Source organism: Dama dama, chromosome 15 (assembly GCF_033118175.1).
Source record: "Dama dama isolate Ldn47 chromosome 15, ASM3311817v1, whole genome shotgun sequence".
NCBI lineage: Eukaryota > Metazoa > Chordata > Mammalia > Artiodactyla > Cervidae > Dama > Dama dama.
In genome coordinates this window covers 4883888-4911291 of record NC_083695.1, presented here as the reverse complement: position 1 = coordinate 4911291, position 27404 = coordinate 4883888, and the positions used below count along the sequence as shown (strand labels likewise).

Here is a 27404-nt window from a genome sequence, read left to right as displayed (position 1 = left end):
TCTGGACAACTTAGGGCCTGGGCCTTGAGGGTAGGTGAGAGAGGAGACAGGCCCCAGGTGTCTTTTGAAGAAGGACTCTAGGAGGGACCCAGGGGAGGGCCAGGGTGCCTCTGGGCCCTGATCCTGTGCCTACCCTGGGCTCTGTTGCTGATGGGGGTCCCTGGTCCTCATGCGGGGAGATGGAGCAGGGGGCTCCGAGGACAGGCTCTTGTCTGCAGTGCCGGCAGGCGGGCAGAAAATCTCAGGCCGCCGGCCAGCCATGGGTGGTCCGTCTCGGACCCCAGACATCTCCCCTCCAGACACACGCCCACCACTCTCTGCACAGACATCCACCGAGGATGCAGACACCCGACCACCCGACAGCCCTGGGTCCACACTGGCACAGAGAGAAGCACCTCAGGGATCCTGTTTCCCCACTGCCAGTCTGACCTCAGGTGTGACCGGGACAGGACCACCAGGACACCACATGCCCACCAACCTATTCCTGCCCAGAGGGAGGACTTCCCCTCAATCCCCACTTCCCCACACATGGAGATGAGGGCAGCTGGCGCTGCCCAGGGAGGGCTCCCAGTGGCGGCCAGGCCTGGTGTGGCCAGCTCTAGGTCGACTGGGGTTACCTTAGGTGACCTCCTGGTAAAAGACCAGAGGCATCCAGGTTGACCGCTGAACCACCTGAAACATCTGAAAAACTTCTCCGTGCAGGGTTTCCTGAAGCAGAAGCCCTGGCCAGTCGAGACACAGCTGGAGAACATCCTTCTGGATGAAGACTCTCCAGCCAAGTGAGCCCCAACTGGCTGTGGCACGGTTGCTAGAAGGTGGGTGCCTGGTTACAGGGTTCCGAGTTCTGTTAGGTCCTGCCATCGAGGAAGTGACTTCACCACCCGGGGGCCCCTTCCTTGCATTGACAGGTGACACCCCTGCACATAGCCCTCGGGATCCTGGCCGCTCATCCCTCATCCACGCAGCCCCGGGTCTCACACAGTTGCACCACACAGCCCTCCACACAGCTCCCGGGCAGGCTGTGTGTGCAGCTCTGAGTTGACAGACCTGGGCCCAGACTCACCTCCTGTTTCACACCTGTTCTCCGTCCTGGATGAGTCCATGTCTCTCAAAGCCTGTCGGTGTCCCCACCTGCACACTGGGGATGATGCCCGCATGGACTCCTAGGGATGTCCTCAGACATAGGTGGGACAAGACTTGGAAAGTATGGGAGTCCGTGTCTCAGGCAGGCAGTGCCTCCAGCCCCTGTATGTTCGTCTTATTACCGTCCTCCTATCTGTCCCTCTTCTGGTGCCAACCCACAGTCCTTTTCGTATTCACTGTGCTTGGGTGTGTGTGTGTGTGTGTCGGTGTATGTGCTCACTCTCTAGAGGCCAGAGGAACACTGCCCCCAAATAGGGAGGGATGGTCAGAGAATTCTAGGATCTAAGGCTATCTAATTTCTAATGTATTAAAAGCTTGAACAGAACTACTGAAACCATTTACCTCCTAGAAAGAAAGGGCTACAGTGTTCCTGTCGATCAGTCTTGGCAGTGAAGTTTGGGTGTGATTCCAAAAGCAAAAGAAGTGAAAGGAAAAGTGAACAAGTGAGAGTGCATCAAACTCGAAAGCCTCGGCATGGGGAACCATCAATAAAATGAGAAATGAAGTATGAAGTGGAGAACATATTGGCAATTGTCATGTCCAATAAGGGTTCGTATCCAAAGTATACAAAAAGGCACACAATTCAAAAGCAAAGAGGCATGCAAGGAATCTGATTGAGAAATGGGGGTAAGTTCTGATTTGTCTGAGAAGGCCTTACAAATACCTCAGAAATGAAGAGAAACAAAACACCCGTGAGACAAGGAAAGATATACCCATCTTAAATCAGAGTTCCAAAAAATATTGAAGACAGATAAGAAACCTTAAGCGAAAAATGCAAAGAAATAGAGGAAAGCAATTGAATGGGAAAGGCCTGAGATTTCTTCATGACAATTAGATATACTAAGGGAATATTTCATGCAAAGATAAGCACAATAAAGCACAGATACGGTATGGAGCTAACAGAAGCAGAAGATATAAAGAAGAGGCAAGAACACACAAAAGCGTTACACAGAAAAAGGTATCAATGACCTGGACAACTACGATGGGGGTGGTCACTCACCTAGAGCCAGACATCCTTGAGTATGAAGTCAAGTGGGCCTAAGGAAGCATTACTACACATAAAGCGTGTAGAGGGGATAGCCCCTCCACTGAGTTCTTAAAGATGTTGCTGTGAAAGTGCTGCACTCAGTATGCCAGCAAATTTGGAAAACTCAGCAGTAGCCGCAGGGCTGGCTTGGATAGGATTTCATTCCAATCCCGCAAAATAATCTTCAAACTACCGCATAACTATTCTCATTTCAAAGGCTAGCAAGTTAATGCTCAAAATTCATCGAGCTAGGTCAACAGCAAATGAACCAAGAGATTCCCGATGACCACTTGGATTTTAAAAAGGCAGAGAAACAAGAGATCAAATTGCCAACATCCACTCGATCATAGAAAAGCAGGTAAATCCAGAGAAACATCTACTTCTGCTTCATTGACGACACAGAACAAAGCCTTTGACTCTGTGGATCATAACAAACGGTGGAAAATTCTTCCAGAGCGGGGAGTAGCAGAAAACCGTACCTGCCTCCTGCAAGAACTGTATACAGGTCAAGAGGCAACACTTAGAAATGGGCATGGAACAACAAACTGGGTCAAATTTGGGAAAGGAGAACATCAAGGCTGTATATTGTCACCCTGCTTATTTAATTCCGAGGCACAGTACATCATGCTAAATGCTGGGCTGGATGAAGCACAAGCTGGAATCCAGACTGCCTGGAGAAATATCGGTAATCTCAGATATGCAAATACCACCGCCCTCATGGCAGATGGTGTGATCACTCACCCAGAGCACATGGTATAATCACTCACCTAGACCAGACATCTTGGGATGCAAAGTCAAGAGGGCCTTAGGAAACATCACTACGAACAAAGCTAGCAAAGGTGACGGATTCCAGTGGAACGATCGCAAGTCCTAGAAGACGAGGCTGTCAAAGTGCTGCACTCAATATGCCTGCAAATTTGGAAAACTTAGCAGTGGCCACAGAACAGAAAAGGTCAGTTTTGATTCCGGTCCCAAAGAAAGGCAATGGCAAAGAATGCTAAAACTACTGCACAATTGCACTCATCTCACACGCTAGCAAAGTAATGCTCAAAATTCTCCAACTCAGGCTTCAACCATACGTGAACCGTGAGCTTCCAGATGTTCAAGTCGGATTCAGAAAAGCCAGAGGAATCAAAGATCAGATTGCCAACATCTGTTGGATCATGGAAAAAGCAAGAGAATGCCAGAAAAACATCTACTTCTGATTTATGGACTACGCCAAAGGCTTTGACTGTGTGGGATCACAACAAACTGTGGAAAATTCTTCAAGAGATGCGGATACCGGCCCACCTGACCTGCCTCCAGAGAACTCTGTATGCAGGTCGAGAATCAAGAGTTAGAACTGGACATGGGCCAACAGACTCGTTCCAAATCGGGAAAGGAGTACGTCAAGGCTGTCTAGCGTCACCCTGCTCCTTTAACTGATATGCAGAGGACATCATGAGAAACGCTGGACTGGATGAAGCACAAGATGGAATCAAGATTGTGGAGAGAAATATCAATCACCTCAGATACACAGACGACACCACTCTTATGGCAGAAAGCAAAGAGGAACTAAAGAGCCTCTTGAAGAAATTGAAGAGCAGAGTGAAAATGTTGGCTTAAAACTCAACATTCAAAAAAGTAAGATCATGGCATCTGGTCCCATCACTTCGTGGCAAATAAATGGGGAAACAGTGGAAAGAGTGACAGACTTTATCCTTTGGAGCTCCAAAATCTCTGCAGGTGGTGACTGCAGCTATGAAATTAGAAGACGCCTGCTCCGTGTGTTAAAGCTGAAACTCCAATACGTTGTCCACCTGATGCCAAGAACTGACCCTGATGCTGGGGAAGGTTGAAGGGGGGTGGAGAAGGGGACATCAGAATACGAGATGGTTGGATGGGATCACTGTCTCGACGGACACGAATTTGAGTAAACTCCGGGATTTGTTGACAGACAGGGAGGCCAGGCGTGCTGCCGTCCATGGGGTCGCAAAGAGCTGGGCACGACTGAGCAACTGAACGGAACTGAATGGCGGAAAGAGAAGAGTAACGCAAGAGCCTCTTTTGTTTTTTTTTTTTATTTTTTTATTATTTTTGTATATTTTTTCAGTGGGTTTTGTCATACATTGACATGAATCAGCAATAGATTTACACGTATTCCCCATCCCGATCCCTCCTCCCACCTCCCTCTCCACCCGATTCCTCTGGGTCTTCCCAGTGCACCAGGCCGGAGCACTTGTCTCATGCATCCCACCTGGGCTGGCGATCTGTTTCACCATGGATAATATACATGCTGTTCTTTCGAAACATCCCACCCTCACCTTCTCCCACAGAGTTCAAAAGTCTGTTCTGTACTTCTGTGTCTCTTTTTCTGTTTTGCATATAGGGTTGTTGTTACCATCTTTCTAAATTCCATATATATGTGTTAGTATGCTGTAATGATCTTTATCTTTCTGGCTTACTTCACTCTGTATAATGGGCTCCAGTTTCATCCATCTCATTAGAACTGGTTCAAATGAATTCTTTTTAACGGCTGAGTAATATTCCATGGTGTATATGTACCACAGCTTCCTTATCCATTCATCTGCTGATGGGCATCTAGGTTGCTTCCATGTCCTGACTATTATAAACAGTGCTGCGATGAACATTGGGGTGCACGTGTCTCTTTCAGATCTGGTTTCCTCAGTGTGTATGCCCAGAAGTGGGATTGCTGGGTCATAAGAGCCTCTTGATGAAGGTGAAAGAGGGCAGTGAAAAAGCTGGCTTGAAACTCAACATTGAAAACACTAAGTTCATGGCATCCAGAGTTCATCACTTCGGTCAAATAGATAGGGAAAGAATGGAAACAGTGACAGACTTAATATTCTTGGGCTCCAAAATCACTGTGGATGGTAACTGCAGCCATGAAATTAAAAGACACTTGCTCCTTGGAAGAAAAGCTATGATAAACCTATACAGCATCTTAAAAGAAGGCATGGGCATCAGTTTGCTGACAAAAGGCCACGTCGTCAAAGCTATAGTTATTCCACTAGTCATGTAAGGATGTGACAGCTGGACCACAAAGAAGGCTGAGCACCAAAAAACTGTTGCTTTTGAACTGTGGTGGTGGCGAAGACTATGATGAGTCCACTGTGCTGCAAGGAGATCAAACCAGTCAGTCCCAAAGGAAATGAACCCTGAATATTCATTGGAAGGACTGATGCTGAACCAGAAGCTCCAATACTTTGGCCACCTGATGCCAAGAACCAACTCACTGGAAAAGACCCTGATTGGGAAATACTGAGGGCAGAAGGAGAAGAGGAGTCACAGATGAGATGGTTGCATGGCATCATCGACTCATCGGACAGAGGTTTGAGCAAACTCTGGGAGACAGTGAAGGACAGGGAAGCCGGGGATGCTGCAGTCCATGGGCTCATAGAGTCAGACACCACTGAGCGAATGAACCATAAGACATTTCTCCAAAGAAGACACGTGCATGTTCAACAAGTACAGGAAGAGATGTTCAACATCGTTAGTCATCACACACATGCAAATAAAAGCCACAATGGGATAGAGATTGGCCATCATCAGGAAGAACACAGTTATGAAATCTTCAACAGGATGGAGAGTACAGGGAATTTTCGTCAACTGCGCTTGGAACGAAAATTGGTGTAGCCGGTATGGAAGGCACTATGGAGTTTCCTCAAAACACTAAAAACAAAACTACTGTGTTATGCAGCAATTCCATGACTGAATACATATATATATATATATTAGAAGAAAACGAATAAACCAGTTAGAAAAGATACGCGCATCCGAATACTTACAGCAGCATTTCTTTCAATAGCCAAGTCATAAAAACAATCTATGTGTGCAGCAGTAGATGAATGGAAATATGGGCGTACAGTACATCCATCTACAATCATCGATTGAATTTGGATGACGTTTGTTTTCCAGGAATTTACTCATATAGCCTAACATGTTAAGCATAGAGGTATGAAAGTTTTCATTCTTTTGTATAATTCTTTTCTGAACAGTATTGATCTTATTCAGAATAAGCTCGTTTTTATCGGCTTGGCAGTGTCCATCTAATTTCCAGATAGAGAGACTATAATTTCATGTTCCAAAACCAAAATTTACTTGACTCCATCAAACATAGTGTTTGTACTCTGATTGTTTTATTAATACTTTGTATTTCTACGTTGAATCCCTCCTCCACTTCCATTGCTTAAAATTTTGTCTTCAATCCCCAGCTACAATAAATGTGCGTTGTAATTACAATTTTGAAACGTAAGGGGGAAAGACCACGTTTTTATTAAAGAAAAAAAAAAATCACATCTGCCGTAAATGGAAGGAAAGGACACCAGAAATATTCAGTTCAGCTCACTTCCGCCGCTCAGTCATGTCCAACTCTGTAACCCCAGGAATCGCAGCATCCCAGGCTTCCGTGTTCATCACCAACTCCCGGAGTCTACCCAAACCCATGTCCATCGAGTCGGTGATGCCATCCAGCCATCTCATCCTCTGTCATCCCCTTCTCCTCCTGCCCCCAATCCCTCCCAGCATCAGGGGTCTTCTCCAACGAGTCAACTCTTCGCATGAGGTGGCCAAAGTATTGGAGTTTCACCTTAAGCATCCGTCCTTCCAATGACCACCCAGGACTGATCTCCTTTAGGATGGACTGGTTGGATCTCCTTGCAGTCCAAGGAACTCTCAGGAGTCTTCTTCAACACCACAGTTCGAAAGCATCAATTCTTTGGCGCTCAGCTTTATTCACCGTCCAACTCTCACATCCATACAAGACGACTGGAAAAACCACAGCCTTGACTAGACAGACCTTTGTTGCCAAAGGAATGTCTCTGCTTTTTCATATGCTATCTAGGTTGGTCATAACTTTCCTTTCAAGGAGTAAGCCTCTTTTAATTTCATGGCTGCAGTCACCATCTGCAGTGATTTTGGAGCCCAAGGAAATGAAGACTGACACTGTTTCCCCATCTATTTCCCATGAAGTGATGGGACCAGATGCCATGATCTTAGTCTTCTGAATGTTGAGATGTAAGCCAACGTTTTCACTCTCCTCTTTCACTTTCATAAAGAGGCTTTTTAGCTCCTCTTCAATTTCTGCCATAAGGGTGGTACCGTCTACATATCTGAGGGTATTGATATTTCTTCCGGCAATCTTGATTCCAGCTTGTGCTTCTTCAGCCCAGCGTTTCTCATGATGAACTCTGCATATATGTTAAATAAGCAGGGTGACCACATCCAGCCTTGATGGACTCCTTTTCCAATTTGGAACCAGTCTGTAGTTCCATGTCCAGTTCTAACTGTTACTTCCCGACCTGAATACAGGTTTCTCAAGAAATGAGGTGGTAATAAATCATGGATAGAATCCTATCTTTTTAAATGTATGAGACGAGGAGTTAAAAGGAACCTCATAGAAAGAATATAAAAATTAAAAAAAAAAAACAGAATAGAAAAACAGAAAAAAGTGTTACAAAAATTCAAATCTGAGGAACTGCCATGCTCAGTCAATCTCAAAACACACCCCTGACCTTACCGAATCAGAAGACAAAGAATATTTGGAATGACTTTCAGCCACTGATATTATGGAAAGGTTTATAAAGGGTCACATGCCGTGCCAGGAATGAAACACTCCTCTTTCCCAATAGGAACCTGCAACCACCTTTAAGTGGAAGTGCTAAGCACAGCTTTTTTTTTCTTTCTTTTCCTTCTTTTTTTAATTTCAACTACATGCTAAGGCATTGAGTGGATAATTGCAGGAACATGGCTTGAATGGAGGAGCCATCTTACCCATGCCATCAGCTTTCTCCCAATTAATCCAATGATCTAAGATGCTGGGGGCTGAGAAGGCTTTTTCACAGAGAGACTCGTGACAAACTCAGGTTATGTAGTTGTTACCCATCATGGACCCGTATGAAGCACTTGAAAATCAAAGACTTCAGCTGATGAGGCTTTGGTCAAGAGGAGGGAAGGCTCCTTCTCAGCTATCACCCATTTCGGACCAAGCTTTCCCACTTCCAAAGCCTGAGAATTTCTGGCGCTTGCTCCATGCCCAGTCTGCAAACACCCACACTGCAGAAGGCTGCCCTCCGAGGCAGAGGCCCCAGGGATCGGACTCTCAAGGCAATTAGGACCGAAGGTGCCTGGGACTCCCCACACAGCCTCCTGTGGGAATTCCACCTGGGGAATCCTGGGTCATGAAAACTGTGGGGGCCAATCAGTCGATTTCATCTTAGACCACAGGGCAACTTTCTCTCTGTGTTTCCTGAAGCCCCTGGCCCACACTCTCCCCGATCCGCTTCCATAATGGGACTGTCTGGATGAGCCAAACATTATACTTTCAGCTGTGCTCTAAACGACAATATCTACTATCAAGGAAAATACTACTTCTGCATAAAAACACAGTGTGAACTTGAACGTGACAATCCCCGTTTCTGAGAGATCTCCTCGGATAGGTACCGTGAGTAAAGATGGCCCGTCTATTCTGCAGATCACAGTCTTGCAGGTGGTCCATGTGCAAGTCATCTTCTTCCCTCACAGTGCCTCAGCCGTTCTTGGGGAAATGTTCCTTATCCTTCAGGGCACAAAGTTAAGTGAGTCTGAACCCTCCTCCTCACCGCAGCAAACAGAGGCCCACAGAGCCACTGAGGGGCGCCTTCCAGCTATGACGAGGCCTGCGATTGCTTGTCACCCAGCCGTAAACCACCCAGGGATGTGGAAGGCTGGGCAGACTCTGTGCAGGCTTTGAAAGCTCCTTGTGTAATCCATCACTATCCGTTTGGAAAACTGAGGCCCAAATAGGAGAGGGAAAAACCAGGGCTCGGGGCAGGGGCGGAGTCTCAGGCCATCCTCGGCTAGGGCTGCACCACACACACCAGCTTGGCTCTGGGAAGTAGAGAGCCAGAACCCCAGAACATCCCCACTCACCTGGACTAGATGTCTCTGGGTGTCCACACAAATAGACACAACACTCACACGAACATCAGAAGAGGTGAGAGCAGGGCATTGGGGTCAAAGGAGGAGTGGACCTGGGGTGGCGACAGATGAAGACGAAGCAAGGCGATGATCACAGACTGGATCTCACGCTGTCTCTGGTGCAGGAACGGGCCAGGACTCAGCCGGAGGCCTCTGCCAGTGGCTCCCAGGGCTTTGAGGCTGTGGACTCACCTGAGACACAAGCTGCTTCATTCAGTGGCAGGCCACAAGGGTCTCCTCAGAGGTTTCTTCCCCAGAATGAGGGACCAGGCGGGGGGGGGGGGGGGGGGGGAGGGGGGAGTGTGGCAGAGAGGACACTGCAACACTAATTAAGAATTGGAAATGGAAACACTAATGGAACACTTCCACCACAGGTCCTCAAAAAGGCAATAGATAGTATTCAGTAGACGCCCACGTTCCGCTCCTACATCACCCCGAAAGAAGTAAACACAGAAAGTCACAAGTCTGCACACAACTGTTCAGAGCAGCGCTATGCACAAGGGCCCACAGGTGAAAATAGTCCGACTGTCCATCAACAGATGAGGGGAGAGTCAAGTGCAGCGCCTTCCCAGACTGCAGGATTATTCGGCGTCAAATAGGACCCAGGTGCTCTGCAACAGACAACAGACATCCCAGTGAATGTTCTCCATGCCACTCACACATACAATTGAAAAACTCATAGAATTCAGTTTCTAAGGTCACTTTATCTCACAGAAAAAATAAGTTTGTACATGGAATCAAAAAATCAAATCACATCTTAAGAGAGGGAAGTATCGGGGTGGAGACACAGGCTCAGGGCTGGTGCTGGCACAGGGGCAGCACAGCATCTGCCTGGGAAGGCGAGGCTGGCGGACGAAGCGGGAGCAGCTCCAGGGATGTTAGGGGAGGACCTGGCTCCAGGGCCCGAGCTGCTAGAAAAGCTGTGTCTGCTGGGGTCTCTAGAAGCACAGCTGGATAACACCGGAGCCGCAGCTGACTGCAAAGCACCAAGGAGCTCCAGAGCCGAGGCAGTGCCCTGGCCGAGGTTGGCTTAAGTCTGGGGACTGAGGCTGTAGAAGCAGTGCTGGCACAGGATTTCTGGGCGATTCAGGCCCTGAAGGAGGAAGAGAGCTGTTTCTTGCACGTTCTCTGGATCTAGAAGTGGAGCCTAGAGGTACTTTTCCTCGCTTCCAAGCCTAAGTGAGAGCCACAGCATGAGCACGCTGCGGCTTTGGGTTTGGAGCCGGCATGTTTATTTGATGCAGTCCTTGAACTTGAATGGGAGCTGGGCTTGGAGCTTGCTCTGACTGTGGAGCTGTGGCAGGTAGTAGGGATGCTGTTGGCTCTAGGTCTGGGGATGTTTCCAGAGCTTCTTCTCCAGCGGGTGCTGTTTCTCCCAGAAGAGAAAACACTGTCAGTAAGACTGCTTGTCCATGGATCCCAGAGACAGGACGCTATTCGCTACTTTGCCCTGAAATCTCAATCCAAGATGCCACCTCCCCCAGGAAGTCCTCCCAGGCTGCAGTCCAGGGGAATAGTGATCTGAGCCTCCTCAATGCCCCTGGTCTAGCTCCAGCCTCAGGAGGCGCTGCTCTGTGTGGCCCAGCCCCCTCCCTTCCTTCTTCGCCCCCCTCCTCCTCACCCACCCCGAGTCCTCCTCACCATGCCGCTCTGCTTCAGTGGGCTCCAGGGTCTCCAGCTGCGCCAGGAGATGGCGGGCTCGCTGCTCCAGGTCCGAGTCGGGCATGCTGAGCTCTGCGTATGCGAGGAGCATCTTCAGGCAGGGACGTTCTGGGGACTGCAGGAAGTCCTCAGGGTAAAGCTGCAGCCAGGTGCCCAGGATGGAGGCCATGGCCCTGGGGGCGTCACGGGGGCAGCAGAGTCAGAGACCTGGCCTTCCCGCCACACTGCACTCCGGGGCCTCCCTGCGGGGACCCGGGCCTCTGCACCTTCTGCCCCTGTCCATCCAGAGGTCAGTTCTCCTCCACGCTCCCTCTCACCTGGCTGAGCAGGCAGAGGAGGCCTGGACACAGGGGAGGGGCCACCAACGAGCCTGCTCAAGTGACAGCCCTTGATCCACGGCGTGACCATCTGTCCGCTTCCTGAGGGCAGCCTGACAGAGTGCACCGACCCTCACCTGACCCGCCCCCTGGTGTCACCACTGCGAGGGCAGGCCGGGCGTCTACTCTGGTCACTGCATCTCGGGAACACGAAGCGGTCCCAGGAGTATCTGGCCCAGGAGGGCACACACAGACTCTGTCATCTGCCCAGGCTTCCTGCCGGCCTCCTAACACCTCAGATTTACCCCTACATCTAAAGGCTGCCTCCTCCCCTAGGGACGTGCCTTCATGTCCTCCAGTCACTAACACTCATCCTTTACCAGCGAGGGCTCAGCTGTCCCCTGAGTGTCAATAGGTCCCCTGAGCACCAGCTGAGCAACCCCAGCTGAGGTTCCACCAGACAGTGAGCAGGATGCTCTCCACGCTTTGCGTTCTGGGTCCCAGGATCAGGGGTCGAGCAGGACTGGGATGGACAGGTGATAGGTGCGGACTCTCATGGGGTGGACTGTGACCTCTGCCCTACCAGATGCTCCTCAGAGCACCCCAGACCCCTCCACAGCTCTCTTGGCCTCCTTTCCCCTTTTCCAGGAGAAGCCCCCCAGACCTTGGCCCCCCAGTAGGATCCACACTATGTGAGATCCAGGATTCTGCTAGCCCTGCCCATCCAGCAACCCCATTACTCCTGGCAGCTCTCTGGGGAAGGGGGTCGCTCCCTCTTGAATCACAATCCACTCACATTTTCAGCTGGTGCAGGGGTCCACCATCCTCATCGCAGTAAGGGAGGATGCATCCGTACCTACAGGAGGCCAGGAAGGTGTAACATGGACAGTACTGGAGACACGCCCCAATGTGACGCCTAGTGCGACAGGGCTCCCCCTCTCCCCCAGCCCCTCGCCCCGAGAGAACTGAAGCCCTGGGGGGCAGGACTGCTCTCTGCCCGACGCGTTACATGATGCTTGTTCCCAGAAAAGTGCCTGTGCCTTGGGCACCTTCCTCTATATTTCAAGAGCGAAAGAGCCCAACCAGCCCCTTCCGAGTGCCTGGGGCACCACTGGTCACTCCCAGGGACCCCTGCTCTCACTCACCCAGGACAGGGCACCTCTCACACCTCACCTTGCCATTGGGAAAATGCTTTGGGCCAAAGTCAAAGGCACAGAGACAACCGAGACAGAGGCTTCATCGAGGTGAGGAGGAACGTGATGACTCAGCACAACCCCAGCCTTTCCAGGGGACCAGGTTCCCGAAAGCACTTTCCGGGACGCACCCACGTAGTGCCCACAGTTACCCTGGGGGCTGCTCCTCCCTTTCCCCTCGTGTGCAGAAGGGGCCAACTGGGGCTCAGAGCGGTGGATGGACATTCCCACGACGCACAGCTGGAAGGTGCCCAGGTCCCCCTGAGTCCCCAGTTCGGGAGGGGAAGTGCTCACCTCGTGAAGAGAAGGCCCAGCACCTGCTGGGGGGTCCCAAAAGCCCTGTAGGTGCCCAGGAATGTGGGGAGGTAGGCAGGGTCATGGCCCAGGAAGGCAGGCACCAGGTTGCCCACCAGCGTCTCCAGTCTGCGTCTCTGGACGCTCCACACCCTGCAGGTCTCATTCCTGTCCCCCGCGGACACACTTTCCCCCTGGGGTGGAGCACAGCAGAGACACGAGTCAGAGGCGGCACCAAAGACTCCAGGAAGGCAGGGGCTGGAGCTCAGACTGAGTCCCCAAGCGTCCAGGACTCAGGGCAGGAGGAGGGGCAGGAGGGCCCTCCGCAGGATAAACATCCTGGCACCATGAGTGAACTGGCGCTGGGCCGCGGTTACGTGTGTCAGCGTCTCGGGGCACTTTGTATTGGACAGCTCCCCCTGTGTTAACTGCATCATCCCTGTGGTGGTGTCCAAAACTTCCATTCTGTGGATGAGAACTGGGGTGAGAGGGGCTGATCCTGGGCTGAGAGACATCAGGATTCTCAGGCCCACGTGGACACCTGGGGATGCAGTTAGTACAGGGTAAACTGTAGAAAAACGCAGACAGGCTCCTTGGGGACCTTAAGTGAAATCCTATCACAATCTCCTTCTGAGATTCCCACATGTAAGTGAACAGTGATTTTGCAACTGGACACGTCAGGGCCTGGGCCGCAAGGGCGCTTCACAGAGCTGACAGTGTCAGGTTCCTCTGGGAGCAGGACTCCAGGAGGGACCCAGGGGCGGGCCAGGGTGGCTCTGGGATCCAGAACTTCCTGGGGGTCAGGCCTCCTCCCACCTGGCACTCACCCTGTGTCCTCCCTGGGCTCTGTGGCTGGTGTGGGGCTCCTGCCCCTCGTGCGGGGATGTGGAGCAGGGGGCTCCGAGGACCGGCTCCTGTCTGCAGTCCCGTGAGGAGCCCTGTGAACAAGTGCCCGGCAGCCGGGCAGAAAGTCTCAGGCCGCCGGCCAGCCGTGTGTGGTGCTTCTCGGACCCCAGACATCTTCCCTCCAGACACACGCCCACCACTCTCTGCACAGACCTCCATGGAGGATGCAGACACCCGACCACCCGACAGCCCTGGGTCCACACTGGCACAGAGAGGAGCACCTCAGGGATCCTGTTTCCCCACTGCCAGCCCGTCCTCAGGTGTGACCGTGACAGGACCACCAGGTCACCACGTGCCCACCAACCTGCTCCTGCCCAGACAGAGAACCTCCCCTCAAGCCCCACTTCCCCGCACATGGAGATGAGGGCAGCTGGCGCTGCCCAGGGAGGGCTCCCAGTGGCGGCCAGGCCTGGTGTGGCCAGCTCTAGGTCGACTGGGGTTACCTTAGGTGACCTCCTGGTAAAAGACCAGAGGCATCCAGGTTGAGCGCTCAACCGCCTGAAACATCTGAACAACCTCTCCCTCCAGGGTTTCCTGAAGCAGAAGCCCTGGCCAGTCGAGACACAGCTGGAGAACATCCTTCTGAATGAAGACTCTCCAGCCGAGTGAGCCCCAACTGGCTGTGGCGCTGTTGCTAGGAGGTGGGTGCCTGGTTACAGGGTTCCGAGTTCTGTTAGGGTCTGCCATCCAGCAAGTGACTTCACCACCCGGGGGCCCCTTCCTTGGATTGACAGTTGACACCCCTGCACATAGCCCTCGGGATCCTGACCGCTCATCCCTCACCCACGCAGCCCCGGGTCTCACACAGTTGCACCACACACCTCTCCACACAGCTCCCGGGCAGGCTGTGTGTGCAGCTCTGAGTTGACAGACCTGGGCCCAGACTCACCTCCCGTTTCCCACCTGTTCTCCGTCCTGGATGAGTCCCTGTCTCTCAAAGCCTGTCTGTATCCCACCTGCACACCAGGGATGATGCTCACATGGACTTCTAGGGATGTCCTCAGACATAGGTGGGACAAGAAATGGAACATGTGGGAGTCGTGTCTCACGCAATCTGTGCCTCCAACCCCTGTATATTATTCTTATTACTTCCTCATATCTGTCCCTCTTCTGATCCCAACCTACAGTGCTTATTAAATGTCAGTGTGAGTGTGCATGCGTGAGTGTATCCCAGTGGTCACTCTGGTAGGCCAGAAGAAAACTGCCCCTGTAAGGAGGAATAGGCAACAGCTTCCTACGATCTCACGGTTTCTAATTTCCAAAGCAAACCCAAAGAGAGGGCTCTCAGCTTTGGCCAAGGAGATCAAGACACTGTGACCCAAGGCATTAAAGATGGCAGGGGCTGGAGCTGGGATGACAGACTCAACATCGTCTGGCCCCACTGTCCACACCCATAACCACAGTACACGATGTGACGACACAGCTGCCTTCACGGGGCTCACAGCCCAGCAGGCTCAGCATCTCAGGCTGGACACACAGAGGCCCAGGGACAAACTGGTGCTCACAGCCTGCCGTCTGCCACACAGACTTGAGCATCCCATCTGTTGGGGCCTTTACCTTCCTGTCCTTAAATCACCCCGTCATTTTTGAGATTGCACCCAAGCACACCATTTCAGACTCTTTTGCTGACTATGATGGCCACTCCATTTCTTCTAAGGGATTCTTGCCCACAGTAGTAGATGTAATGGTCATCTGAATTAAATTCACCCATTCCAGTCCATTTTAGTTCACTGATCCCTAAAATGCCAGTGTCCACTCTTGCCATCTCCTGTTTGACCACTTTCAATTTACCTTGATTCATGGACCTAACATTCCAGGTTCCTATGCAATACTGTTCTTTATAACATCAGACTTTACTCCCATCACCAGCCACATCCAGAACTGGGCACTGTTTCTGCATTGGTGCCATCTCTTCATTCTTTCTGGAGTTATTTCTCCAGTAGCATATATTGAGCACCTACTGACCTTGGGAGTTCATCTTTCAGTATCATATCTTTTTGCTTTTCATACTGCTCATGGGATTCTCAAGGCAAGAATACTGAAGTGGATTGCCATTCCCTTCTCCACCAACAAACAAGCCAAAAATATAAAAGGTAGGTAAGGACAGCCTCTGCAATAAATGATGTTGGGAAAACTGGACACTTACATGCAAAACAACCAAACTGGACCACTATCTTACAATATGCAGAGAACTGAACTCAAAATGCATTAAGCCTTGAGTAGAAGACCTGAAACCACAGAACTAGAAAAAAACAGGTAGAAACCTCTTTAACAGCTGTCTCAGAAATGAGTTTTGGATCTGATTCTAAACACAAAAGAAAAGCAAAAAGGAACACCTGGAATTATAGCAGAGGTCAACAAAATAAAACAGAGAGAAGTGAAATGAAATAGGAGAAAATATTTGCAATTCATATATTTTGTAAGGGGCTAATATCTAAAATATATAAAGAGTTCATACAACTGAATAGCAAACAATAAAAACCAACTTCATTTAAAAACGGGCCAAAGGTCTCAATAGACATTTTTTCCAAAGACATACAGATGGCAAACAGGCACAGGGAAACATGCTTTACATCTGTAATCATCAAAGAAATGCAAATCCACACCAACAGAAGTTACCCCCTCACATCTACCAAAATAGCCATCATCAAGAAGAACACAAATAAATGTTGGCAAGAATGTGGAGAAAAAGAATACTTGAACACTGTTGGTGGGAATGTAAATTGGTGTAGCCAGTATGGAAAACACCATGAAGGCTCTTCAAAAAATGAGACTGCGTCACGATCCAGCAATCCCGCTCCTGGACATATATTGGGAGAAAGCTGTAAACTGAAAAGATAATGCACGACTAGTTACAATGCCTAAGATGTGGAAGCAATCTAAATGTCCACTGCCAAATGGATAAAGAAGATGCAGCGCATATACACAATGGAATACTGCTGAGCCATAAAAAGAATGAAATGATGCCACTTGCAGCAACTTGGATGGACCTGCAGATGGTCATAGAAGTGAAGTCAGGCAACAGAGAAAGACAAATATCTTATGATACTGCTAATATGTAGACTCTAAAAAAGTGATACGTATGAACTGATTCACAAAATAGAAACGGATACACAAATTTTAAAAGCCAACTTATGATTACCAAATGGGACAAGTGAAGGGAAGGATAAATTAGGAGGTGGAGATTAATACACAGATGCTACTATATGTAAAATAATCCACAAGGACCTACTGTATAGCACAGGGAACTCTCCACAATATTCTGTAATAACTTATAAGGGAAAAGAATCTGAAAAAGAATAGGTCTATGAATATATATAACTCAATCACTTTGTTGTATACCTGAAACTAATACCATACTGTAAATCAACTATTCTCCAGTATAAAATAAAAATTAAATTAGAAAAGAACTCATACAACTTAATAGCAAACAAAACCTCGTTTTTAAAAGGGCAGAAATCCAAATAGACATTCTTTCAAAGAAGATATACAAACGATCAACAGGCACATGAAAAGATGCTCAACATTCTAAATCACTAGAAAAATGCAAATCCAAACTGCAATGCAGGATCACTGACCACATGCTATCATCAGAAAGATCAGAAATAACATGCTGGGGAGTATGTGGAGAAAAAGGAACCTTTAGACGCTGTTGGTGGGAAGGTAGAGTGGTACAGCCAGTATGCAAAACAGTATGGAGGGTCTTCAAAAAACAAAAACTAAAATTACCTCATGATCCAGCACTTTCACTCCTAGGTATACATATCTGAAGAAAATAAAAACACTAATTCAAAAATAGACATGGACTCCAATATTTGTACCACATTATTAACAATAGCCAAGATATGGAAGCAATCTAAATGCCCAGCAGCATATGAGTTGATTGAAATAAATTACACACACACACACAATGGAACACCACTCACCTACAGAAAAGAGTCAAAATTTGCCATTTGTAAATCTGGATGGATCTGGAGAATATTATGCTTAGTGAAATAAATCAGAAAAACAGAAATACTTACTGTATGTTATCACTTATTTCTGGACTCTAGAAAATAACACAGTGAAATCCCTGGTGATCTGGTGGTTAGGACCCCACACACACACTGCAGGGGCCTGGGTTTGCTCCCTGCTTGGGGAACTGGAATCCTACCAGCGAGGTGGCAGGGACTAAACGAATAAATAAAAAAATAAAACTGAAACACTAAGCAATAAAACAGAAACATACTCACAGATACAAGGAACAAACACGTAGTTGCTAGTGGTGAGGAGCAGAGAGACGAGGTGGGTTAAAGGATTAAGACACACAGACTTCTATGTATAAAATAAATAAGCTCTGTGTTGTCAGCAGTTTTCACATGTACGTTTTAAACTTAAACAAGTCACAGTTCTAAAAATGGGGATTTTTTTATTGATGCTAAGGCAAGGGTAAAAGTACCTTTATAAAATAAATTGCAGTTTTCCAATGGTTCAAAGGAATCAGTTCCTCAGGCCATCCCTAAATGAATGTGTGAGCAACTGTTAACATAATTTTACGAAAGTGCTCTGTTTGAAGTTTCTGTCTACTCTAGATTGAAATTTGGTAATTTTTGTTGTTCAGAAAATTATTCATGTAGCCTATCATGTCAAATTTATAGGTATGAAATTGTTCAGTATCTTTACATAATTCTGTTTTATACAGGTTTTCTAGTTTTATTCATAATACACTAATTTTTTTATTGTCTTCACAGGGTTCATTTATTTCCGTATAGAAAAATAATACTTTCCTTTTCCAAAACCCAGCATTTAGTTGTACCAATGAAGCACAGTATGTACTTTCCAATTGGTAATTTTAGGTTTTCCATGTTTAATTCATCCTTCATTTCCAATGTGTAAAATTTTTGCTTCAATTCCTAGGTTGAACGATTGCTCTGTGTAACTTCAATCTTGCTAAATAAATAAACAAATTCAAGTTTTTATTGGAAAAATAAAGCGAAGCACAGCTGCCATAAAGGAAAAAGGACACCATGAGGTTATAGTAAGTGACAGATGTGAAAATATATTTTCAACATAGATAAGACAGAAAAAATCAGTGACACATAAAAATTACCTCAAACAGCAGTGGGTCCTCATTCAGCCCCTGCCCCGCGCATGCGTGGAGCCCTCCCGGGAAAGCGGCGGGTGTGGGCTCCTCTGTTCCCGCACTGAACATGCGCAGGGCCCTCAGGAGTCACTCACATGCTGAAATCTTAACCTCTAAGGTGGTGGTATGAGGAGGTGGGGCCGGTGGATGTGACTTCCCTCAGGGAAGAAGAGTGCTCTTGCAAAACAGGCCTGGGGGAGCCCCGCCCCTCTTCTGACAGGCGGGAGTGCACTGAAAACAACCCTCCTGTGAGCCAGAGAGCGGCTCCTCACTACTCACGGAATCTGCACTCACTCGGTCTTGGACTTCTCAGCACCTACAACTGTTAAGGAGTGAATTTCTGCTGTTCATAGGCTGCTTGGTCTACGGTATTTGTTACAGCAGCCCATGTGGAATAAAACAGCCTCTGATTCAGGCAGCCAGTGTCTGATTGTAATTGCTACGGATATAACTAGGCAAAGGATGAGACTGAAGGCAGGGAGTGGGGGATGTTTTATTTTAACTGGAGTGATAAGTGACATCTTTGTGTTGGGAGGAACATGAAGGAAATGATACTTAAGAAGAATTCTAAATGTTCTTCTCCATAGGCCCTGGAATGCATTTGAGAAAATTAAAAATCCTTTCCTGATTGAAAACCAAAATAACACTTAACATAAATGGCAGCAGGTAGAAATTTTTAGCTCCATCACATGAGCAAAAACAACAACAACAAAAACATATTTATATACATATCAAACCCTAAAAACCAGCAAGGATCCACTATCAGCAAAACATGCCTTTATGGCACCATGAACGAGGGTCAGCAGAGACTGCACTGGGAGGACTAGACCTCAAGTGCTTCATGACATAGAATAACTTGACTACCTTATAAAAGAAATTCCTATAAATCTGTTAAGGTCCGAAAAGACACTATTGGAACCATCAATGAATAAGACACTATGAAACACACCCATAATGGAGAACAGTATGGAGGTTCCTCAAACCTCACCCTACAGTAATGGACTGTGGAATACTAAAGACAATTGGAGACTTTATCACAGAGCAGGGAAGGCAGACCAACTGAGACCCAACAGGAGACCAGTCACCAGTCACAATTTAGCAGGGAACACAAGGGAAAAACAGCTTCAGATGCCAAAGGAAACATCACAGAAACGGTCTGTAGATTTTTCATTCTAAACTATCACTCAAGAATAAAAGCAAAATAAGAACATTTTCAGATGAAAACATTTTCAGACTACGAGCATTTGCCTCTCTCAGGCTCTCACTGAGAGTGAGGAAGGATGTAGTTTGAGCGAGTCCCAGAGGGAAGGAGTGCAGTGAGACATGGGGGCAGGAGATGGGCAGATGCAGGTCTAAGTCAGATAGTCACTGACTGTGCGAAACACCACCCATGGATCAGTAGTGATAATCATCATGAGTAATTAGAAGCATTAACTTCTGTGGTCCAGTGCTGTGTCTTGGCCACCTGCCACTCTACCAGGGTTTAGGAAGCCAGAGCTGAAGTTGTGAGCATGTGTGTATATATATATACATGTATATACATATATATGTAATCATTTATATCAATTCATATAATAAGAATTGTACAATATACACAAGTGGGATTTTTTCCTGGAATGCAAGAATGCTTCATCATAGTAAAATGCATTGGTATCATGCACCACGTTGGAGAAGGAAATGGCAACCCACTCCAGTGTTCATGCCTAGAGAATCCTGCGGACAGAGGAGCCTGGTGGGCTGCTGTCCATGGGGGTCGCACAGAGTTGGACACGACTGAAGCGCCTTAGCAAGCAAGCAAGCAAGCAAGCAATGCACCACATTCACATAACGCAGGGAAAAAGGGTGATCCCAATTAATGCAGAGAGAGCAATTTAAAAACTTCAAAACCTTTTCATGACTTAAAAAAAAAAAAACTTGACAAATAACACTTGAAGGAAACCACCACCATAAAGTTAAAGTCCCTGATGGTTCAGCAGTAAAGAATCTGCCTGCAAAGCAGGAGAGGCAAGAGACAGAGGTATGATCCCTGGATCGGGAAGATCCCCTAGAGGACGAAACATCAACCTACTCCACTATTCTTGACTAGAGAGTCCCATGGACAGAGGAGCCTGGAGGCCTACAGTACAAAAGGTCGTGAAGAGTTGGACACAACTGACTACACACAGACAAGTAAAACTCACAGGCAACATCACAGCCAGTGATGAAGACTGAAAATTTTTCCTTTGAGATTAGGAAACACATAAGAATGCTAGGTTTTGCCACTTCTATGCAACACAGCACTGAGAGTCTTAGCCATCACAGTCAGCCAAGACAGACACAGAGACAGATAAATCAGTGACATTTAAATCTGAAAAGAGGTACAATTATTTATGTCCACCCATGACATGATCTCAAATGTAGAAATCCTAAGTATACCACAAAAAATAATGTTATAAATAAAAAATTAATTCAGCAAAGTAACAAGGACATTCACCAAAGGCAATGCTGAAAATCAGTGGCATTTCTCTACACTAATGATCAAAGTGAAAAGGAAATTAAGAAAACAGATTTGTTTACAATTCTTTCAGAAAGAATAAACTACTTAGTGATTAACCTCACAAAAAAAGTGAAGACTTGCACAGTGAAATGTCAAACTCTGTGAAGACGTTAAATGACACAAATCCTGTTTTCATGCATTGGGAGACTTATTGCTAAGATCTCAATACTAACCATTGCAATTGACAATTCCAATGCACTCCTGATCAAAACTCCACCCCACACCCAAATGCCCATCCTAAAACACTTTACAACTAATATACCCCAAAAAAGCCAAACAATCACAAGAAGAAAACGTAATATGGGAGAATACCGTTACTGATTTCAAAACTTACTGCAAAGCTATAGTGATCAAAACAGTTTGGTACTGGCAGGGATCACAGCCTTGCAGTGAGGAAGGGGTTTCCATAACTCAGTGAAGCCATTGCCATGGTGTACAGAGTCACCCCAGATTGATGGATCAGAATGAAGAGTGCTGACAAAAAGTGGTCCACTGGGGGGTGAAATGACAACCAACTTCAGTATTCTCGTCTGGAGAACACCATGAACAGGAAGAAAAGGCAAAAGGGTATGACACTGCAAGATGAGCCCCCCAGGTCAGAAGGCATTCAGTATGCTGAACGGGGGAAGAGTGGAGGGCAGCTACTAACAGCTCCAGAGGGAAAGGAGTGGCTGGGCCAAAGCAGAAATGATGCCCAGTTGTGAATGTGTCTGGTGGTGAAAGTAAAGGCCCATGCAGTAAAGAACAGTATTGCATAGGAACCTGAAATGTTAGGTTCATGAATCAAGGTAAATTGGATGTGGTCAAGCAGGAGATGGCAAGAGTGAACATCGACATCTTAGGAACCAGTGAGCTAAAATGGACTGGAATGGGTGAATTTAATTCAGATGACCATTATATCTACGACTGTGGGCAAGAATCCCTTAGAAGAAATGGAGTAGGCCTTGTAGTAAACAAAAGAGTCCAAAATGCAGCACTTGGGTGCAGTCTCATCAACGGCAGAATGATCTCTGTTCGTTTCCAAGGCAAACCATTCAATACCACAGTAATCCTAGTCTATGCCCCAAACACTACGGCCAAAGATGCTGAAGTTGACCGGTTCTATGAAGACCTACAAGACCTCCTAGAACTTACACCAAAAAAAAAAAAAAAAGGAAAAGATGTCCTTTTCATCATAAAGGATTGGAATGCAAAAGGAGGAAGTCAAGAGAAACCCAGAATAAGAGGCAAGTTTGGCCTTGTAGTACAAAATGAAGCAGGGCCAAGACTAACAGAATGTTGTCAAGAGAACACGCTGGTCATAGAAAACACCCTTTAACAACAACACAAGAGATGACTCTATCCATGGACATCACCAGGTGGTCAATACGAAAATCAGATTGATTATATTCTTTGCAGCCGAAGACGGAGAAGCTCTACACAGTCAGCAAAAACAAGACTGGGAGCTGACTGTGGCTCAGATCATGAGCTCCTATTGCAAAATTCAGGCTTAAATGGAAGAAAGTAGAGAAACCCACTAGACCATCCAGATATGACCTACAATCAAATCCCTTACAATTATACAGTGGAAGTGACAAACAGATTGAAGGGATTAGATCTCATAAACAGAGTGCCACCCAAAGATTCACATCAGAAAGAAGGGGCAACATGATTGAAAAATATCTCTAACACATTACATAGATTGTGAAAAGATATTTTTCACAGGCAGATGTGTATAGATGAATGAAGACAGGAGGGGACAGAGGTGGACAGAGATGGGGGGTTTAGGCACAGACTTTAAATCTTTGTAATGTGTCACAAGGGAAAACTTCCAGTCACTGGCTCACCTTGCATTTTTACTTGTCCTGGATTTTGACTTTTTCCAAAACATGTTCTGTGTGTGTGTGTTAGTTGCTCAGTCATGTCCGACTCTTTGTGACCCCATGGGCTTAGCCCACCAAGCTCCCTTGTCCACGGAATTCTCCAGAAGAATGGAGTGGGTTGCCATTTCCTGATGAAGACTAACTAGGAAAGGGCTCCTTTTAAACGGGGCAGTGTGTTTGTCATTAGCAGAGAAACACAGAGGCAGAGGATGGGTGGATGCAGGTCTAAGTCAGACAGTGCCCTCTGGTGGCCCTATAGTGCTCTGTGGTTCCTTGTGCAGAAACAGTCTGAATGTTTCATTCTGAACGACCTGCCTGCAATGCAGGAGACCCAGCTTTAATCCCTGGGTTGGGAAGATCCCCTGGAGAAGTAAATGGCAACCTCCTGGAGAATTCCATGGACAGAGGAGCCTGCTGAGCTACAGTCCATGAGGTCGCAAAGAATCGGACGTCACTGAGCTACTAACACACAAACTATCACTCAGGAATAAAAACGAATTAAGACTTTTCAGATGAAAAAGACTACAAGTGTTTGCCTCTCTTAGGCTCTCACTGAGAATGAGGAAGGCTGTATTTAAGGAAGAAGTGAGTGAATCTCAGAAGGAAGGAGTAGAGGGTGAGAAACAGAGGCAGGAGATGGGCGGATGCAGGTCTAAGTGAGACAGTCACTGACTGTGTGAAACAACACTCATGGGTCAGTAGTATCAATCATCAGTGACTGAGAAGAAGCATCAATCTCTGTGGTTCAGTGCTATGTCCTGGCCATCACCTGCTGCCCTACCAGGAATCCTGAGCAGAAGTTGGAAGGGCATATATATCCCTTTAGATAATAATCATTTATAGCTATCTATGACAACCCACTCCAGTGTTCTTGCCTGGAGAATCCCAGGGACGGCAGAGCCTGGTGGGCTGCCGTCTACGGGGTCGCACAGACTCGGACACGACTGAAGGGACTTAGCAGCAGCAGCAGCAGCATATAAGAAGAATTATACACCATGAGCAAGTGGGATTTATTTTGGGGATGCAAGAAGGCTTCAACCTAGGAAAATGCATCTGGATACCACACATATTAACAGAATAAAGGGGAAAAAAACATGTTCATCTCAGTTCATAGGAAAAACAGTTGAAAAAATTAAACATCTTTTCATGCTAAAATCATCTGACAAATTACATTTGAGGGAAATTATCATGACAGAATAATGCCATACATGGAAAACCCATAGCCAACATCACAGTCATTGGTGAAACATGGAAAATCTTTCCTTTGACTTCAGGAAGCATGCAAGAATACTGGGTTTTACCACTTCGAAGCAATAGTACTTGTAGTTTTAGACATGGCTGTCAGCAAAGACATAGAACAAAATAAGTTGAATTAACGCATAAATCACCAACATTCAAATATGAAAAATGGAAGTAGAATGATCTATGTTCACATGTGACATGATTTCATAAGTAGAATCCTAAGGATGCCACAAAAATGTTATAAATAATAAATGAATTCAGCAAAGTAACATGGTACAAAAATTAACACTGAAACTCACTTGCATTTCTGTACAGTAATAGGATCAGTTTGGAAAGAAAATTAAGAAAACAACCGCATTTACAAATACATCAGAAATAATAAATTACTGAGTTTCCCTGGGGGCTCTGATGGTTAAGAAGCCGCCTGCAATGCGGGAGACCTGAGTTTGATCCCTGGGCTGGGAAGATCCCCTGGAGGAGGGCATGGCAACCCACTCCAGTATTCTTGCCTGGAGAATCTCATGGACAGAGGAGCCTGGCGGGCTACAGTCCACGGGGTCGCAAAGAGTCAGACATGACCAAGCAATTAAGCACAGCACTGAGGAGTTCACTGAGGAGGTGAAGATTTGCACAGTGAAACCTTCCAAACGCTGCAAATAAAGTGTATGACACACACTCCATTTTCATGGATTAGATTTACCACTGTTAAGATTTCAATATCAGCCCCTGTAATATACAATTGTAATTCAATCCCTATCAAAACCCCACAGAAATAAAAAACCCATCCAAAATAAAAAACCAATCCTAAAATTCACTACTTAACTAATTAAAATTCACTAATTAATACCTAATTAATGCCCAAACTGCCAACCAATTATGAGCAAGAAAATCAATGTGGGCTGACACACATTCCTTGATTTCACATTATCACAAAGTTACAGTTACTTTTTTTTTTTAATAATAATAATTACTTTATTACAATGATAATATTATATAGAATGTATTTAACAATATGTGTTATATAATTTCTACATTATACATATAATAAAGTTTATATCATATATACAATATGAAAATAACATGAAGCAGTAAAACAAGATAATAAAATGTACTACTGTTACACTGATAATAGCTAATACTTATGCAATGCGTTCTATGTGCCAGGTCCTGTTTTAACCATTAGAACAAGTAGGTGCTTGCAAGCTTACACAAGGAAACCAAAACCTAGAAAGGTTGTTATAAAGTTCATAAAGAAAGAAGCTAGAATTTTAATCACGGTGATATGGCTCCATAATCCACATGTTTAACTGTCTTAGTATGTGAGATTCTATAATGGGCATTATTATTGTACTGTATTATTATACAAATGCCAGAGATTAACTCTTCTTGCAAGATATTAGAGTCTCTTTAGGAAGATATATACAAACACAAACAACTCCAATACTAGGCAAAATAGATAAAATACCAACCAGAAGTTCTGGTGGCAAGCAACAGAAATTAACCATCTGATTTAAGCCAAAAAAGGAAGTTCCTGAAAAATGTTAGTGGCATCACAGTCACTGGAAAGACAAATAAATGGGCAGAGACAAAGTGAGACTATCTAAAAGCAAGACATTCATCACTGAATCTTCCTTTAACAAGATAATAACTATGAAGAATAATGAAAGAAAAAAGCTGAAAAGGTAGAAAATGTACTGAAAGTATATCTTAGTTTGTTAAACACAGTATATAGTGTTAACCTCCTTGAATATGATTTTAAAGTTTCTTAACTGTCAAGTTTGACTGATAATAAAAATGAATTGTGAGGATCTGGTTAATTTTCACTTGAGAGTGTTATGAAGTTATATTTGGGATGTCTTATTCTCATGAAACTGTAAGAGTTTCCTGGACTTTGGAAAGAGGCAAAGCATAGGTGAAAGGAATCATCACAGCCCTTCAAAGAACTGAAGTACAGAAGGTCTTTCCGACTTTACTGAACATCTAACAGACACCTTCCAATGTTGATAAGACATAAACAAATCTGTGCTCTCTGTAAGAATATAATTTTTTTTTTTCTTCTCAGAGATGATTTTGGCACTGGGACTGATGCTCATGAAAATTTAAAAGATGATCCAGGAAGAATGATGACACTGTGTAGACGATTCACTCCCCGACTTTGAGTGTCTGCCACTCTGACCATCACACAAATTTTATGGGCCTGCCAAGAGAACCTTCCTCCTTTTTCAAAGAGTATAAAATTCATTTCTCTTTCGTTGAGCACACACAGATGGCTTATCTGCTCCGGGGTTTTGAACTCCATGGACTGTAGGGACTGTGTTTTCAAGTCCCTACTTGCAACCTCTCCGAACTTATTCAAAAATAGTCACCAAAGTTGCAAATCCAGATTTTCAGATCAGGAAATATTCTCTGATTTATGAGCTGCACATGTTGGTTTAACTGACAAAGCCTCATCACTCATCACAGCCTGTTTCCCCAGCTCACCTCTCTCCCTTTCTCTCTGTGTACGGCTCAGAACCCTGTTTGAGATGAGAGTACAACAAGATAGCCTCATTAACACTGGCACCCAGGTAGCCAGAACTGGCTTCGGTCCCTCAGATTGGCCAGTGAGGCCCAATGCCCAGCTGTACTGATCAACATGATGATCTTCTAAATTCTTTCAGTGAAATTCCATTCCAGGCAAACACCTGGGGTTCACTCCACTGATTGGACCTGTGCAGATATTTGCTTATCTTCTGAGAATCATTCTTTAAATTCTGGAAGAGATCCACATCCAAAATAGGAAATGAGATGGGGTTCACATGCTACAAATTGAAAATGCCTTACCTACTTCTCATACTAACCAGAATAATTCAGTTTCTTCCTTCCCTTTCTCTTCTGCTTGACTTCACCATTACACTTCAAAGTTTCCAAGTCAAAAGTACCACAAACTCAATTTAGAACAATCCCTGCTGCTGACAGGAAGCATGAAGCATCCCTTTGCTCCTCTAGTGGTAGGAGGAGATGAACCTCCCAGAGAAAGAAAATCTTCTGCCTCTAATTCTCCAGCTCGAGAAAGAACAAACTAGAACATAGGTCTTCTGACTTTGCATCTATGGCATATGCTCGAATTGTAAATTCAACTGTTTACTGTAGCCAGACGACTA

The 27404-nt window shown here is 46.1% G+C and overlaps 1 protein-coding gene across 2 annotated transcripts in view; it reads right to left on the bottom strand.

Moving 5' to 3' along the window:
• Window positions 1-9834: 9834 nt before the first annotated feature.
• LOC133069935 (ral guanine nucleotide dissociation stimulator-like) overlaps window positions 9835-27404 on the bottom strand; it is a 53448-nt gene continuing 35878 nt past the window's right edge. For both annotated transcript variants that reach the window (XM_061161381.1, XM_061161382.1), the window contains 5 exons: window positions 13421-13531; window positions 12594-12787; window positions 11903-11962; window positions 10769-10962; window positions 9835-10493 (listed from right to left, as the gene is read on the bottom strand). In XM_061161381.1, the coding sequence (XP_061017364.1) occupies window positions 10303-10493; window positions 10769-10962; window positions 11903-11962; window positions 12594-12787; window positions 13421-13531 (750 nt within the window). In that variant the 3' untranslated portion in view covers window positions 9835-10302. The remainder of the gene's footprint in view (window positions 10494-10768; window positions 10963-11902; window positions 11963-12593; window positions 12788-13420; window positions 13532-27404) is intronic.